This window comes from Lactuca serriola, chromosome 7 (genome assembly GCF_051521515.1).
Source record: "Lactuca serriola cultivar US96UC23 chromosome 7, Lser_US96UC23_V15, whole genome shotgun sequence".
NCBI lineage: Eukaryota > Viridiplantae > Streptophyta > Magnoliopsida > Asterales > Asteraceae > Lactuca > Lactuca serriola.
Window position 1 is genome coordinate 152,431,444 of NC_136414.1, and position 17,737 is coordinate 152,449,180.

At 36.3% G+C, this 17,737-nt stretch overlaps 1 protein-coding gene across 2 annotated transcripts; it reads left to right on the top strand.

Moving 5' to 3' along the window:
- The first annotated feature begins 236 nt into the window (after positions 1-236).
- Positions 237-6,278, top strand: REV1 (DNA-directed DNA polymerase). Of its 2 annotated transcripts, none has more exons than XM_079009473.1 (20): positions 237-561; positions 726-870; positions 964-1,079; positions 1,178-1,254; positions 1,346-1,677; positions 1,754-1,885; positions 1,979-2,111; positions 2,421-2,509; positions 2,585-2,839; positions 2,930-3,049; positions 3,131-3,223; positions 3,695-3,754; positions 3,838-3,924; positions 4,039-4,119; positions 4,193-4,265; positions 4,368-4,436; positions 4,511-4,816; positions 5,289-5,805; positions 5,901-5,961; positions 6,042-6,278. In XM_079009473.1, exons 1-20 carry the CDS (start codon positions 341-343, stop codon positions 6,081-6,083), a joined length of 3,009 nt encoding a protein of 1,002 aa, XP_078865599.1. In that variant the 5' UTR covers positions 237-340; the 3' UTR covers positions 6,084-6,278. The 2 variants fall into 2 exon arrangements, with proteins under 2 accessions (XP_078865599.1, XP_078865600.1); XM_079009474.1 differs by having other exon boundaries at positions 5,298-5,805.
- Positions 6,279-17,737: the final 11,459 nt, after the last annotated feature.

The window sequence follows — 17,737 nt, forward strand, 5'->3', positions numbered from 1 at the left end:
TCTCATGGTCTCTCTATTATAAAGTCTAATAACAATTTGTGATTTTCTCTTATTCGTTTAATAAAATTTTAAAAAATGTTTTATCTCTGGTTCTAAGGGTAAATAAATCATTTTATGTAACTTCTTAGACTAACCACACAAAGTTTTGAAATGACATAAAAATAAGTTACGGGCTAAAATAGTGATTTCTGTAAACTATATACCATTTATGTAATTTTGTCTTTAGGTGTGCTCCGTTTGCACCGAGTAAACTGAAAATTGAAAAGAGGGGAAAGTACAGTCTCTGATTTCATTATCAGACAAACGGTGATTTCCTGCAAAGTCTTTCGCGCCAAAAAAGATGAGTTTGGATTCTTCTCATCCTACCAAATCAGGATCCAATTCGAAGAGAAGCTTCAATTCGACAATTAGTAACAACACCGGAGGGAACAATTATAACAAAAAGAAGAGGAAGAAAGATGGAGACAGTGGACAACAAACCCTAGGCATGGCTTGGGGTTCTAATTCTCGATCTTCTTCTCGTTCCTCTTTCCGCAGTGCACCATTCACTGATGTTGGCAGGTCCTTTCACTTGACTTCTCTATCAAAAAATCCACCTTTTTAGGTTTCCTTTTCGCACAATTAGGTCATGAACTCAAATTGTGGGCATTTATTGATTTGGTATAATTTGATCTTATTTTTGTATATCTTTTTTATCCTGAATAATGAAGCTCCTTTGGATTCAGTTACATGGCAGTGAAGAACAGGAAACTACATGAGCAGTTTGATGTCGAAGCTTCAAGCTCATCTCATGGTGGTTCTGGCTCCAAGAAACCTGTATTTTATGGTGTTTCTATTTTTGTCGATGGATACACTGTCCCTTCTACTCAGGTTTTCATTTTCTTACAATAATTTCATTTTTTGATTCCCTTTATTGCTAACTTCCATTCACACATTGAAAGATTCTCCATGAAATACTTTCAGGAATTGCGTGGTTACATGTTAAAGCATGGAGGTAGGTTTGAAAATTACTTTTCAAGGCAGCGTGTTACTCATATAATCTGTAGTAATCTTCCTGAAAGCAAGGTCAAGAATTTAAGGTCCACACTCCACACCTTCTTCTTTAACCTAACTCCATACTCAAGTATTTGAAAACAAATAATTGTTATTTTATTGTTGATGAATGTTATATTTATAGGTCCTTCAGTCGTGGACTCCCAGTAGTGAAACCTACATGGGTGTTGGATTGTATTGCAGCTGATAAGTTATTAAGCTGTAATCTCAACTTGTTAATTTCATTTTCTAGTTTTCAATGTTTTTTACAATATTGAAAAAAGTTTATTTTATGTTTTTTTGGTGTGTATAGGGGTTCCTTATCAACTTGAACAGATAGCTAGTGAAGCTAATAACCAACCTAAGCTATCAACTTTCTTAGATTCAAGAAACAAAATCGATTCTCCAAATGTTCCCATGACTTCAGATAACAATATTTCTGAAGTAAGTGAGTCTGTAGAAGATGTAAAGCAATCTAATCAAGGATCTGATTCTCAAGTGTATAATGAAGCACCTTCTGCATCTGAAGGAAGTCGATGCTCAGATATTCAAAATATTACAGAATCGCCATCGATCGTTTCAGATTCTTCCAACAAGTGTCATTCAACTTCTCTAGACCCAAATTTTGTAGAGACTTACTTCAAGGTGAAACTTGTGTTCTCTAAATCTTTTTTTTCGAATTTATGACATAAAATGTTATTTTCTTATTTTGGTGTCGCAGAATTCTAGGCTACACTTTATAGGAACTTGGAGAAATCGATACCGAAATCGTTTTCCCAATTCATCTAAACCTTCAATCTCCATTAATCCTTCATCTTCATGTCAGAGAAATACAATTGTTCATATCGACATGGTATTTATTTCCATCTTCTTTATATCAACTCACACTCTCATTTCCCATAGTTAATTTCTCATTAATAATGACTATGTACTTTTCACTTTTCAGGATTGTTTCTTTGTATCAGTTGTTATAAGAAATCGCCCTGAGTTATGGGATAAACCAGTTGCTGTTTGTCATTCTGATAATCCACGTGGCACTTCTGAAATTTCATCAGCCAACTACCCTGCTCGAGACCATGGTCAGACTAGCTTTTTTAAAATTTTCCAAATATACCCCTTAATTAATTATAGAAACACATTCTTTTAAACACCCTTTTATTTCATTTTATATCTTTAAGTTAGTTTTATCAAACACCAGTTGTATCAGCTACCTTCTTATTTAACAGCTAGCTTTTCAGCTAATAGCTAGTTTTTCAACTAGTATGCCAAACATAGCCTAAACTCAGAGACCTAAGACTAATATACACCTGGCATTCTTATATACTCAGTCTATATAATATATTCTAATCCATGTCATCATGCCTATGTGGCGCCTCGTGTGTTTACAGGGGTAAGGGCTGGAATCTTTGTTAGAGATGCAAAAGCACTTTGTCCTCACCTTGTTATTGTTCCTTACAACTTTGAAGCATATGAGGAGGTTTGATTGTTTTCTTGTATCCTTTTTCCTATTAATAAAAAAACATGATATTGAATTTTGTATTTATAATTACAGGTGGCTGATCAGTTTTATAGGATATTACATAAGCATTGTAACAAAGTGCAAGCCATGAGCTGTGATGAAGCAATTTTAGATATTACAGATTTGGAAATGGAAGATCCTGAGATTTTAGTTTCATTGATACGAAAGGAAATATCTGATACAACAGGGTGCACTGCAAGTGGGGGTATTTCAGGAAATATACTTATGGCTAGATTAGCTACAAGAACTGCCAAACCAAATGGTCAATCTTACCTTCCTCCTGAAAAGGTAATCCCATAGTTTTCATTATCTTTTTTATTATATAAAAATGATTCATTTATTAATTATTATTATTATTATTATTATTATTTGATTCAGGTGAATGATTTTTTAAAGGAACTTCCAGTTAAAGTGCTTCCAGGAATTGGTCGTGCTTTAGATGAGAAATTAAAAGGAAAACATATTGAAACTTGTGGAGATTTACGCATGATATCCAAGGTTTTTATGATTTTAGAATTATATTTATAAATTTTTTTTAGCTTTCTATGTAATTTGTGTTTTTTATTATACCCTTTTCAGGAAACTCTTCAAAAAGATTTTGGCCAGAAAACAGGTGAAATGTTATGGTGTTATTGTAGAGGGATAGATAATCGACTTGTTGGCATGATTCAGGTATTACAAGTAATATGTCCTTTTTAGTAATTTCACCTTTTTATGTTTTTTATGAGGAAATTACACGAATGGTCCCTATGGTTTTGGGTAATTTGCACATTTGGTACCTAGCTTATTCTTTTAACTCAGAAAGTCCCTACTGTTTGTTTTTGTTGCGCGCTTGACTCCTGTCTTACCTAAAAAGACTATTTTGCCCTTGATTTTTTAATTTATTTAAATAAACACACACCCCAACCCCACTTCCACCTTACCTTACCTTACATATCCCACCTTATTTAAATAAATTAAAAATTCAAGGGCAAAATAGTCTTTTTGGGTGAGACAGGGACCAAATGTGCAACAAAAACAAACAGTAGGGACCTTCCGAGTTAAAAAAATAAGTTAGGTGCCAACCATGCAAATTACCCAAAACCATAGGGACCATTCGTGTAATTTACTCTTTTTATTTTTTAATGTTCATACTTTTTGCAGGAGAGCAAGTCTGTAGGTGCGGATGTAAATTGGGGTGTAAGGTTCAAGGACATGAAAGATGTTAGTAAATTTTTTTTTTCACAAATATTACAAAACTACCCTTTGTTACATTTTCTAATATAATTTTTTTTTTCTGATTTTAGACACAAAATTTTCTTCTGAGCCTATGCAAAGAGGTCTCTTTGCGTTTACATGGATGTGGAGTTAGAGGAAGGACTTTTACACTCAAGGTTTATTCATTTAACATTTTTTTTATAAAAAGGGATAATAATTAATAAATTATATTTAATTCTTTGATTAATTTATGAATATAAGTTGTAACAATTGTGAAAATGGAAATGTAGATAAAAAAGAGAAAGACAGATGAAGAGCCAATCAAGTATATGGGATGTGGTGATTGTGATAATTTTAGTCATTCATTAACGGTAATTATTTATTTAATTTAATAATTTAATTCCGTTTTCTTTCCAAAAATTGATTTAAGAAAATGGTGTTTAGGTTCCAATGGCAACTGATGACGTGGATGTTCTTCAGAGGATAACTAAACAGCTCTTCAGTCATTTCCATATTGGTATAATAAGCGTATAACACATATAACACATCTATTATATTTATTTGTCCATTTTCAAAAAAAAAAAAAAAAATTTGTTTATGAAATTATTAATTGGTGTAGATGTGAAAGACATAAGGGGAGTTGGACTTCATGTTACAAAACTAGAAAGTTCAGATAATTGTACGCAAGGTATTTTAGAAATTATTCATATTTTTCAGTTTAACTTTTATTTATTTATTTATTTATTTTTAATGGTTGTTAAGGGAATGGGAAGAGTTGTATAAGATCGTGGCTTGTATCTGCTTCAGCGACTAAAGAAAAGGAGAATTTAAAAATTAAAAATAAAAAAGAACAAATCGATGATCATGTTCATCAGTCAACAAGCAATTCAACAATGGAGGTCCCACCGATGAGTGAACTCGATTCACAAGTTCTTGAATCTCTTCCTCCTGAAATTCTTTCTGAAATAAATGATTTTTATGGTGGAAAATTAAAAAGCTTCATTTCAAAACGCAAATCTAAAACCATTGAAATTGGAACTTCATCTGTTTTCCCGGGAAATGTCCAAGGTAAAAATATGAATCCACTTTTATTATAATTTTTTTTTTCTAAAAATAATTACATTTTTAATATAATCTTATCTAGGATTTAATGAACTTTTATTACGTTTAACGTTTTAGTCTTGTAAATAATATAATCATTACAAATGGCACCTCACTATGGTTTTCTCGAAAATGGAATCAAAACTTATGGTTATAAAAAAATTGTTTTTGCAAACGCCACGTCAGCACTGCGACATGTTAATGGGCTATTATAGCATCTCATTAGTGGTTTTTTAAAAAGAATTTGAAAAGGTTTTAATAAGAAAAAATTGTATGTATAAATTATAGTGGCTTTTGAAGACAACTTTTCTGTCATTTGCTTTAGAATAAACATAGAATGATGTTAAAACTTAAAACTATACTTTTTATTTATGTATAATATAAAATAATCGATGAAAATTTATTCGTGTTTTAAGGGGTTTGACTATTGTTTGACTAGGAATTTCAGATACTGATTCTGTAGATACTGCTACCAATGCTTCAACTTCACAAAAGATCGAAACAATGCCAACATCTTTAAGTCAAATAGACGCGTCAGTGTTACAAGAACTCCCTGAAGAAATAAGAAATGACATAATTGACCTTCTTCCTCCTCACAGAAACCCGGGCTCAGATTCTCCTTTGCGGGACCCACCACAAACGGGTCAGCTTTGGGTCGGGGACCCACCACAAACGGGTCAGCTTTGGGTCGGGGACCCACCACAGTGGGTTGAGAAATTCAGATCCAGTGATATACAAATCTTGAGGCTTTTCTCCAATACATATAGTCAACTAAAGTCAAACTGCGGTTTATCTTCATTGTTGCTAAAAACCATTTCTTCAAGTGAAGAATTATTATTATTATGTAATGATGATAATGGGATTAATTGGTTATGTGAGCTTCTGAAACAATACATACAACTGAAAATAGATTCAGATCTTGAGGAGATACACACGTGTTTTCGCCTTTTGAAAAGGTACACAAACACACACACACACACACACACAAATTCAGTTGCTCTTTTTAATTATGATCGGATTTAATTTTCTAATTGATTTTTGGTGTTATTAGGTTGAGTGGAAAGTCTGAAATTCTGTTACAAGTCTACAATATAACTCTTCCACAACTTCAGGTAAACAGTTTTTATATTCTAAAGCATTATCTGATTAATATTTGATTAATATTGTTTTTTATGTTTGAATGGAATTATAGATGTGTGTTAGCGAAAAATACGGTGGAAGTCTTCATATCTAAGATTGTATATGTTCAAAGATCGAATATAAACATTGTTAGTTGGTTGTTTTCTTTTTAGTGGGTATAGTGTATATAAAATAACACGTTTCTTTATACAAATTTAATATATATTTTTTGTGCTTTGATATTTGTAACAACGTGCCTATCAAAAAAATTATAAGGTTAGAGAGCCAAGACAAAGCTCTTTTTATACAATGTTCTTAAGTAGTATTTTATTATTTGAATGTCTGGAAATATGATTAATATCATTATATATATATATATATATATATATATATATATATATATATATATATATATATATATATCATTACAGAATAAGTAAATATGACTAATATAATAACAAAATATAGATTACAGAATAAGTAAATATGACTAATATAATAACAAAATATAGATAGAAGTCACAAATTATTCATCAAAAAGGTTTCTATTGATTTAGAACTCATTGAGTTGTTAAAAAAATTTCGGCTCCTCCAGCTTCAATAGTTGCCTAGATGGGGATCAAGTATTTAGGCATTGCATAAGAACTAATGGAGGGCAGACGAGATTTTTATAACATTGATAAATCTTAATATAAATGTTTGATGATACGAAAATTACTAACAATCTACTAGACACATGTGAAGATGCACTACATAACACTTGTAAAACTAGTTTTCAATTATAAGCTCAAAACGCTCGTAAGTTGTGTTGCAATTTTGGGTTGGAGGGGGTCTCTCTCCCAACTACCAAAGACATTGTTGTGGTATTAAAGAGTTGCTACACAATATTTGTCCAAGTTGGTAGAGTAGGGTGCATGTCTTCTAAGTAGTAGTGAAAATCAAGTGTCCAAAATGTTACATTTTCGAACACAAGCTCACATTTAAAGATGCAAAGAATAAATAAAGGGGATAGAAAAGTTATATGGTTTACATGATTTGGGTATTTGTGTTTAAATCAGGGACGACTCAATTAATTTAGAGGCTCTAAGCAAACTAAAATATTGGGGCCCTTTAAGTAAGCAAAATATTTTGAACTTAAGACCTTTAGTTTTATAAACTAGTGTTTTTAACCACCAAGTCAAACTTCAATTATTCTTTATATCCACAAAAATAAGTGTGTGTGTGTGTATATATATATATATATATATATATATATATATATATATATATATATATATATATATATATATATATATATATATATATAGGTTCAGGTTCATTTGAGACCATTCTAATTTTGTGAGACCGTAAAACCAAATCTAAAAATAATTTTAAAATGCAAAATAAATGGAAAAGTCCAAAAATTCTTTTTTTTTAAAATATTATTTTCGAAACTTGAATTAACTAAAAAAAATATAAAAAAAAATTCCGTTTTTTTGAAAATTACGTGAAATATTCTAATAGAATATTAGACTGACATATTCTAAAAAATAATTTTAAAATGCAGAATAAATGGAAAAATCTAAAAATTCTTTTTTTAAATATTATTTTCGGAACTTGAATTAACTAAAAAAATAAAAAAATTAAAAAAATAAAAATAAATTCCATTTTTTTTGAAAAATACGTGAAATATTCTAATAGAATATTACACTGACATATTCTAAAAAATAATTTTAAAATGCAGAACAAATGGAAAAATTAAATTTTTTTTTTAAATATTATTTTCGAAACTTGAATTAACTAAAAAAAAATAAAAATAAATTCCATTTTTTTTGAAAAATAGGTGAAATATTCTAATACAATATTACATTATACATATTCTAAAAAATAACTTTAAAATGCAAAATAAATGGAAAAATCCAAAAATTCTTTTTTTAAATATTATTTTCGGAACTTGAATTAACTAAAAGAAAAATAAAAAAATGCGTCTCACGGTCTCACAAAATATAAGTGGTCTCAAATAAACCTAACCCTATATATATATATATATATATATATATATATATATATATATATATATATATATATATATATATATATATATATATATATATATATATATATATATATATAAATAAACTTTGAAATTGGGGGCCTTAAGCCTTTGTTTAGTTTTTCATAATGTAGAGCCGACCCTCGTTGAATGACATTATTAAACATGTTTATTGATTTCGTGATAATGTATAGAAGGGCTACTAACTAAAATATCAAAATATAAGGTGTATTGTCAAGGATATAATCATCACACCACTTATTTCACCAAATAGACTTTGTAATTTTTTTTTGACTTTGCAAAATTTGTTTAGCGACAAAAGTTGAGTTCTTTTGCAAAATTACCAACATTTAAATTTCTTGGGTTACATGACATGGATTTTGATTAGGGCTCTAAACGAACCGAATGAACATGAACGATACGTGCTCATGTTCGTTCGTTTAATATTAACCAAAGAAATGAAAGAACACAAACACATAAACAATTTCCTTATTCATGTTCGTTTGTTAAAGATATTACTTTGTTCATGTTCGATTTTGATTAGGATACTAAACAAACATTAAAGAACAAATATAACCAAACGTAAATGAATGGATGTAAACGCATAAAATACCCTTAATGAACATAAACGGATAAAAAATAAAGCTAAATAGCCATTAACATCCAAACAAAAAATCATACATAAATACATGTATTATAATAAATCATATTATAAAAACTATGTAATTTTAAGTATAAATGATATAATAGTATTAGTTTCATACCTAATGTTATATACACAACAATCATATATATATATATATATATATATATATATATATATATATATATATATATATATATATATATATATATATATATATATATATATATATATATATATATATATATATATATATATATATATATATATATATATATATATATCTCGAGGGAAACATAAAAGCACACACTATACTTTAACTCTTTAGGGTTTTCCACTTAAGAGAAATTCATTCTTATGTAGTTTTTTAAAAACCTGCTGCAACTCAAAGTAACCACGCAACCACATATAACACTGCAAACATAATTGTAATACAAGGAAATTATTTAAATTTTAAATAACATAATGAATAAAACAGATTTTTTGAAAGCCTTACAAAGTAATTTTATATTTTATATCTATTCTAATTGCACCAGTCATCGACTAGTGTGAGCCTACCAACAATTATCATCTCGTTTATATCATCCCTATATAGCTGTTACAAAGACTGGATAAGAAGCAGGATGTTAATCCTCGGCAGTAATATGATAAAATTAGTCGCCGAAGATAAGGGAATACAAGTCTCCGATAGACAATAAACATTATGTGGTATTTGTAACATCTCAAAATTTAAGATTCAAAATTTTATTTTTCATTTATTAATTATAAAATCATTTGTCTAAAACATCCATAGTATCAACTCATATCAAAACCAATGTACCAATAGTCAAATCATGTAATGATAAAACAACATCAGAGTATAACTCCCAAATATCACATATGCGGAAAATATAGTGTGATGCGCCGCGATCATGCCTGCTCCTTTCCCTTCGAAGAGGAAGTACGTGAAACCAAAACTGAAAACTGTAGGCACAAAGCTTAGTGAGTTCCCTCATCATACTACATACCATACAATAACATACTGCATAGCATATCCGGTAACTGCCTAGCATATCATGGTGCTGGCCTACCCCTTCGATCTCTTTCAACCGGTAACTGCTTAGCTTATCTGGGTGCTGGTCTACCGCTTCGGTCTCTTTCAACTGGTAACGGGGACTATTTCACCCCTACCACTACCACATATCATCCTAGTACATAAATACATAAGTCACATACTGCCTAGCATATCTGGATGCTGGCCTACCCCTTCGGTCCTTTCGACCGGTAACGGGGTCTATCCCACCCCTCCTACCACTATCACAAAATATCATAGCATACTAGCACAATAAGCATAACAAATAGTGGCATACCAGACAATTATCACAAAGAAAATCATCTTAATTATAATCAACTACTAGTGGCCCGACATTGGTGCATTTGACCCACTTCCATCGGAAGGTAACTCACCTTAAATGTTGTAAAGTAGCTGAACGGTCCTCGACTCTGAAATCAACCCCACTCAAACTCTTACACGTAAAATATTTCCTTTAATTACCTTTTCATACTCATGACCCCTTAAGGGTCAACCTTGGTCAAAGTCAAAGTCACATTCTGGTCAAAGTCAACATTCCGAGTTGACTCAACTCACCGAGTTGGCCCTTCAACTCAGCGAGTCCCATAAATCATAAAACCCTGAAATCGTGATCCAACTCGTCGAGTTCCTCCTATCAACAGAATCGGGACTTTCCCACCCAGCTCATCGAGTCCGTCCTTGAACTCGTCGAGCCCTTCCTTCTATAGAGTCAAGGCACTTCGACCCAACTCGTCGAGTTCCTCTACGACTCATCGAGTTCTTCAGTATGTTAAGCTTTCTTAATGTATTAAACCATTATTCTTCGAGTCTAAGTCCCAAATTCTAGATCTGGATCGAATACACATCTAGGAGGGTAAAGTTTCCGACTTTACCCATTAAGACCTATCCTAGAAGAAATGAGCTCTAACCCTAACTCAAAATGGATTAGATTCAACTCTAAAAGCCATCAAAACTTCAAGTTAAGCCAAGGGGTCATAGATCTGGACTCTAGGGACAGTTTGGCCACGTAAAGTTCCTATTTTTACTTGCATGCATAGTCTACTTGGCTCATAAGGCCAAAAAGATGGTCCACAACTTGCATGGGACTTCCATGGTCATAAAGTTGATACCTTTATGCGATGAAGTCCCCTAAAGACCCTAGATATGAAGGGTTTGCCCACAAAAGACGTCCAAATCCCAAAAACTAAAATTCGCTGTCCAAAACATGGAGAAAAACATCCTAAACCTATATCTAAGCATACTACATCCAAGGTAGGAGCTTTATACCTCAGATGAACCAGAAATGAAGCTCAACTTCTAGATGTATTCTTCTCCCACACGTCCTTGCTCCTTCTTCAAGTATATTCTTCTTCAAAATCACAAAGAATGCATAAAAATGGCTCAAAACTCTCAAAAGTGAATCAAGGTTTCGTGGCTAGGGTTTGGGACAATGGAGGCTGTAAATGAGGTAAGCTTAGGGGGGTTAAGGTGTTTAAATAGGGTGCAAAACCCTGAAAATTAGAGTTTCATTCTACCAGTCCTACTCGTTGAGTTGAGACTTCTCAACTCTTCGAGTAGACTTCTTAACCTGCATCCCAATCCATATCTACTCGCCGAGTTTGGGGCCTCCAACTCGTCGAGTTTCTATACAAAAATTAATAAATTATGAATTAAATACATACCAGGAACTGAGCGTTACAAATCTCTGTTACTTATCTCAGACTTCGTCCTCGAAGTCTGCTGCGTCTGGAAATAGCTCTGGGTAGTGCTCCCTCATCTCATCCACCGGCTCCCATCTCTATTCCGAGCCCTTGTGGTGCTACCAGTGCACCTTCACCAACTCTACCCTATTGTTCCTCAGATCTTTCGTCTTCTTATCGAGAATAGCTACTGGTCTCTCAATGTAGTTCAGGCTGTCATCCACCTCAATATCCTCTAAAGGCACCACCGCGGGGTCATCTACTAAGCACTTCCTGTAACATCCCGACTCCTAGGTATAAAATTTAATTAATTTATATTCATTTTAACAGGTCAACTCGATGAGTTGGAGGCCCCAACTCGTCGAGTAGAAATTGAGATAGCCACGCGGGTTTTAAAGTCAACTCAATGAGTTGGAGGATCCAACTCAATGAGTAGGAGCTGAGCGTGAAAACCCAAATTTTTAGGGTTTGCACCCTATTTAAAGGACCTTAAGTCCTTTACCCCGCCTCCCTCATCACCTTAACACCCTAAGAGAAAACCTAATCGAGCTATTATCATCTAAGAGAGAGAGAGAGAGAGAGAGAGAGAGAGAGAGGCTAATAAAGTGTGTTTTGGGTGCATTCTTTGAAGGAGCTTGAGGAGAAAAAGGCTTGGAACGAGAATGAGTCCTTGGATCCAGTATTCTTTCAGTGTTACTGGTCATTTGGAGCTAAAAGCCACTAACTTGATCACTTGTTTGTTAGATCTCTCCATTAGAGAGTTATGGCCATTTTTAGCATTTCTTTTTGGTCCTTATTGGCTTTGAGCTTACATAGAAGCTTAGACTTCAGATCTAGAAATTATTAGGCCCTTTAGGCCTAAAGAATCAAGATTTATCTAGTTTTGGCCAAATTCCATACCTTAAACCCTTTGTTGAGCTTTGGGTTGGCAAACTTAGCCCTAGATGCCATGCATGGACGTAAAGCTTGTAACTTTACATGGTATTTCAGCCTTAGGAGGCTAGTTCTAGAATTTTGGACCCGAGTCTTGCTTAAATATGTCTGAATGAGAGAATGGATTGAAGGAACTCGATGAGTTAGTGAGCCAACTCGACGAGTTGGTTAGGGTTTCCCCGATAGTGTAGACGCGTTATAAACTCGGCGAGTTGGTGAGACAACTCTATGGGTTGAGTTGGATTTTCTAGAATTTTTTGAGGACATAATGAACTCAGCAAGTCGCATAGATGTACTCGACAAGTTGGGTCAACATGGACTGTTGAATTGAGGGTTGACTTCCATTGACTTTTAGGGGTTGGTCAAGTTATGGACTTCGGAGACCATGGAGGGGTAAAATGGTCTTTTACCCTTTCCGAGAGTTAGTAAAGGAATAGTCGAACATCCTTGGAGTTGATATTATAAATTTTTAATTAGAAATGATTATGATACATAGGCGGTGTCTAGACCTACTGTTGAGTGCGAGACATACTTGCTTATTTACGAGGTGAGTCTTCTCACTATACTTTCCTAAGTGGTAATACTGTGTGACCGGAGAGTCTTATTTGAGTTATCGACCGGAGGGTCTTATGTGCTTATACTGAGTTATGTGATATCATCCATTTTGTCTTTGTGATTTATGTTGTATATTATTTATGTGCCTTACTGAGTTAGGACCGGAAGGTCCAAACCGAGTTGTGAGACTGGAGGGTCATCACTGAGATACTGGACTGGAGGATCCGACCCGAGCTGTGATACCTGAGGGTCTTCACTGAGACACATGACCGGAGGGTCCTTATCGAGATATAGCCATGAGAGGCTAATTATTTGTGCGTGATATTTTTGGGAACTAACTAAGCTTCGTGCTTACAGTGTTGTGTAAAATGTGTTTCAGGTACCTCTCAGGATCGCGGGAAGACACCGACATGATTGTACACACCAGATTGAGATTATGTTTTGAGGATTCTGGGATATTGTTAAACATTTTGTTGTCTTGTGTTTTGAAAAACTTATAAATTTGGGTTTGAGACATGTGAAACTGTGTTTTGTGTGATTTTAATAATGAAAATTTTATTTGGGAATTTAGAGTGTTACAAGTTTGTATCAGAGCCTTGGTTTGAGGGATTCTAATGTACCCTCGTGTATGTCTGGACTCAAACTGAGGATTTGAGGAATTTTCTATAGAGAAATGATTTTCATAATGAGTAAAAGTCTTTAAGAGGAAACGAGATGAAGCAGTGTCTACAATCAGCCAGAGCCCGAACGGTGATTTTTCCAAAATACCCTTATTTTTTTTATATTATGAGATGAGATACTTATGAGATATTAGAGCTACATGCTAGATGATAGGCTAGGTATTTCAGGAATTTAGAGCTAGAGTTGTCTGATTTATGATGCCTTAGCCTATGTGGATTGCCATTGATTGATATTATCTGCTATTTGCTCTGTGTGTATGCTGAGTAGGGGTACATAGCAGGAACCTTTTAGAGAGAATTTTGAGTCAAAGAGTAATCTCGGAGAGATACCTAGATTTGAATTGAGGAATCCACTGAGAGAGTAGTTTGATATATGTGAGGGATAGAGTACTTGTGAATTAGGATCCTAGGAGGAGGACTTGGGGCGACTATGGGTTGGTGTGGAAGGTAGTATTGGGCCCGTACTACTTAAAGCACCAGATCTGTATGCGACCCAAGTAAGAACCTTAGGATGCTAAGGAGCATTTAGGGATGGGTAATTGAGTGTGCACTTGAGCCAGTCACTGATGATTTTTGTGTTTGTGTTTCAGAGAGACTATGGTGCTTACCCGCAACAACCCCTGTGGTGGTGGTACTAGTGACGAGGAGATCCGCAGGATCATTGCGGAGGAGGTGGCCGTAGCTATCAGAGAGGCCATTCCAAAGATGTTCGGGTCTACTAAGACCACGTTGATTAAGAATTTTGACAAGCGTTATGCTGCTGTCACAGAGGCTGCTGCTGCTGCAGCCCTGGCAGCTGTGAGGCCATAGGGGGTGACTCATTGTTGTTTTGAGTATTCAACAACACGAAGCCAGCAGAGTTTCATGGGACCTAGGACCCGATTTCTTTCATGGGATGGATCTCTAACATTGAGGGGTGTTTCTATACGTGTTCATGCCCGGAGCACTTGAGAGTTCGGTTTGCACTACTGGTGGAAGTTCATGACGACTCATTTCACTCCTGCAGATCCTGCTGCAGTGACTTGGGAGAGGTATACCCAGTTGTTCAGAGACGAGTATGTTCCTCAGTTGGAGAGGGAATGATTGGCCTAGGAGTTTCTACCTCTCAAACAGAAGACAAAAACAGTGACAAAGATTACGAGGATGTTTCATGAGCAGCCATTGTTCTGCCCTGAGCACGTACCTACTGAGCAGACACGTGTGATCTGGTATTTGAGCATCTTGAGGAGAGATATTCAAGAGTTTGTGGCGAACTAGTCATATCGGACATTGGCTGAGTTACAGAGTAATGCCAGGAGGAGAGAGATTGAGCTGGAGATTCAGATTAGAGATGAGGGAGAGCCTCAGGGGAGGGACAGGAGACCAGTGCAGTCGCAGCCGACGACGAAGCAGGATAAGCCCGTTGATACGAGAGTAGGAGGCCAGAAGGGCCGCACTTGTGGCAAGTGCGGCAAGAGCCATGAGGGATCTTGCCGAGCAGGTATTTGCTACAAATGTGGCAAGGAGGGGCATATGGCGAAGGACTGCCCCAAGGGATTTTTAGTTTGCTTTCATTGCAACCAGACTGGCCACCAGAAGGCCGAGTGTCCCCAACTCACTTAGGGACTAGCCCAGGCTTCTACTCTTGCTGCTTTACGCGTTGTTGATGGCTGGCTGGGGAAGGACGAGGCTCCGAGAGCTAGTGGGAGGGCATTCCAGCTGATTGTGGAGGAGGTCCGTGCAACACCTGATGTTGTTGCTGGTACGTATCTCCTTATTCATGTTATTTTGATATTTGTTTATGCTTATATTGTGTTGCATATAGGTACTTTTCTTGCGAGTTCTATGCCTTCCTTGGTGTTATTTTTCTCGGGTGCGAGTCGATCTTTCGTGTCTTTATCCTTTAGTCGTCACATTAGTGTTAGACGCGAGGCGTTGAGTCGACAAATGAGGGTTTCTATAGCCGATGAGCATGCGGTTTTTGCCACTGATGTGTTCTAGGGATTTGTTATAGATATTTTCGGTGTTGAGTTTCCAATAGATCTGGTGCCGATAGCGATGGGTGATGTTTGTGTCATTGTGGGCATGGATTAGGTAAGCCGGTTTGGAGTCATGATTGACTGTGAGCGTCAGATGGTGACCATACCAGACCCTAGTGGAGGAGTGCTTACTATTTATGGGGAGGGAACTAGCTCGGGATCAGCTTTCTGCTCTGCCTCCAGGGCGAGGCAGAGTCTACATCAGGGATGCATGGGATTTTTAGCGTACGAGATGGATATGCGAGTTTTCAATGAGAGGCCTAGTTCTATTTTTGATGTTCCAGTAGTATGTGAATGTGAGTTCCCGGATGCTTTTCCCATGGAATTGCTGAGTGTGCCTCCTGAGAGATAGGTGGAGTTTCGGATCGATCTGATTATGAGGGGGGCGCCTATTGCCAAGGCATCTTATCGCCTTGCGCTGCCCGAGATGCAGGAGTTATCCTCTCAGCCCCAGGAGCAGCTGGGGAAGGGTTTCATTAGACCGAGTAGCTCGACATGTGGAGCGTCGATCCTTTTTGTCAAGAAAAAGGATGGTTCAAACCGGATGTGCATCGACTACCGAGAGTTAAAAAAGTTGACGGTCAAGAATCGTTATCCACTACCGAGGATCGACGATTTGTTTGAACAGTTGCAGGGGGTGTCTAGGTTTTCCAAGATTGATTTGAGATCTGGGTATCATTAGATGAGATTTTGCTAGGAGGATATTCAGAAGACGACCTTTTAGACTCGTTATAGGCATTACGAGTTTGTGGTGATGCCTTTCGGGCTTACCAATGCACCGGTAGCGTTCATGGACCTCATTAACCGGGTGTGTAGGCCCATGTTGGATAGTTCGGTGATCGTGTTCATCGACGACATTTTGGTGTACTCGAGGTCTAGGGATTCGTATGAGGAGCATCTTTGGGAGATATTTGGAGTGTTGAGGATGTAGAGGCTTTATGCCAAATTCTCCAAGTGTGATTTCTAGTTATGAGAGGTCCACTTTTTGGGCCACCTTGTTAACCAGAATGGTATTCTGGTCGACCCGGCCAAGATTGAGGCAGTTATGCAATGGGAGGTGTCGAGATCCCCATCCGAGATGAGGAGTTTTCTAGGCCTGGCAGGCTACTATCGGAGGTTTATCAAAGATTTCTCCAAGATTGCCGTTCCTCTCACCAAATTGACCAGGAAGGGTGTTATCTTTACTTGGGGGCCAGAGCAGCAGGCATTATTTGAGATTCTTCGCCAGAGATTGTGCGAAGCTCCAGTGTTAGCTCTTTCGGAAGGAGTAGAGGACTTTGTAGTCTACAGTGATGCATCCATATCTGCGATGGGTGTCATGTAGATGTAGAGGGGGCATGTGATAGCATATGCATCGAGGCAGCTAAAGCCTCATGAGACGAGGTGTCCTACCCATGACTTGGATTTGGGGGCGGTGGTGTTCACCCTATGATTTGGCACCACTATCTTTATGGCGTCCAATGTACCATATACATGGACCATAAGAGCCTGAAATACCTTATGGATTAGCCCGACTTGAATATGAGACAGAGGAGGTGGTTGGATGTAGTGAAAGATTATGACTGTGAGATTTTGTATCACCCTGGTAAGGCTAATGTGGTAGCCGATGCCCTGAATCATAGGGCAGCGAGTGCTCCGATCCGAGATGTATGTATGAGGATGACGGTGATAACTCCAATCTTAGATACCATCCGAGAGGCCCAAGCGGTGGCTATGAGACCAGAGAACTGTAATAGATAGCAGGTGATTGGGCAGATTTCTGAGCTTGAGACTAATATTTGGGGGCTTATAACCTTCTGTGGGCGGATATGGGTGCCATATTCGGGTGGAGCTCGAAGGATTTTGATGGAGGAGGCCCATAGGTCGAGATTCTCGATCCATACTGGGGCCACCAAGATGTATTTGGACTTGAAAAAGGATTATTGGTGGCCATGTATGAAGAGAGATATGGCATGGGTAGTCGAGAGATGCTTGACCTGTCGTCAGGTTAAGGCAGAGCACCAGCGTCCTCATGGCTAGTTGCAGCCTTTGGAGATTCCCTTGTGGAAGTGGGAACATATCTCCATGGATTTTATTACCAAGTTACCGAGTACTGCGCAAGGTGTCGATGCGATATGTGTGATTGTAGATCGATTGACGAAGACTTCTCACTTCCTG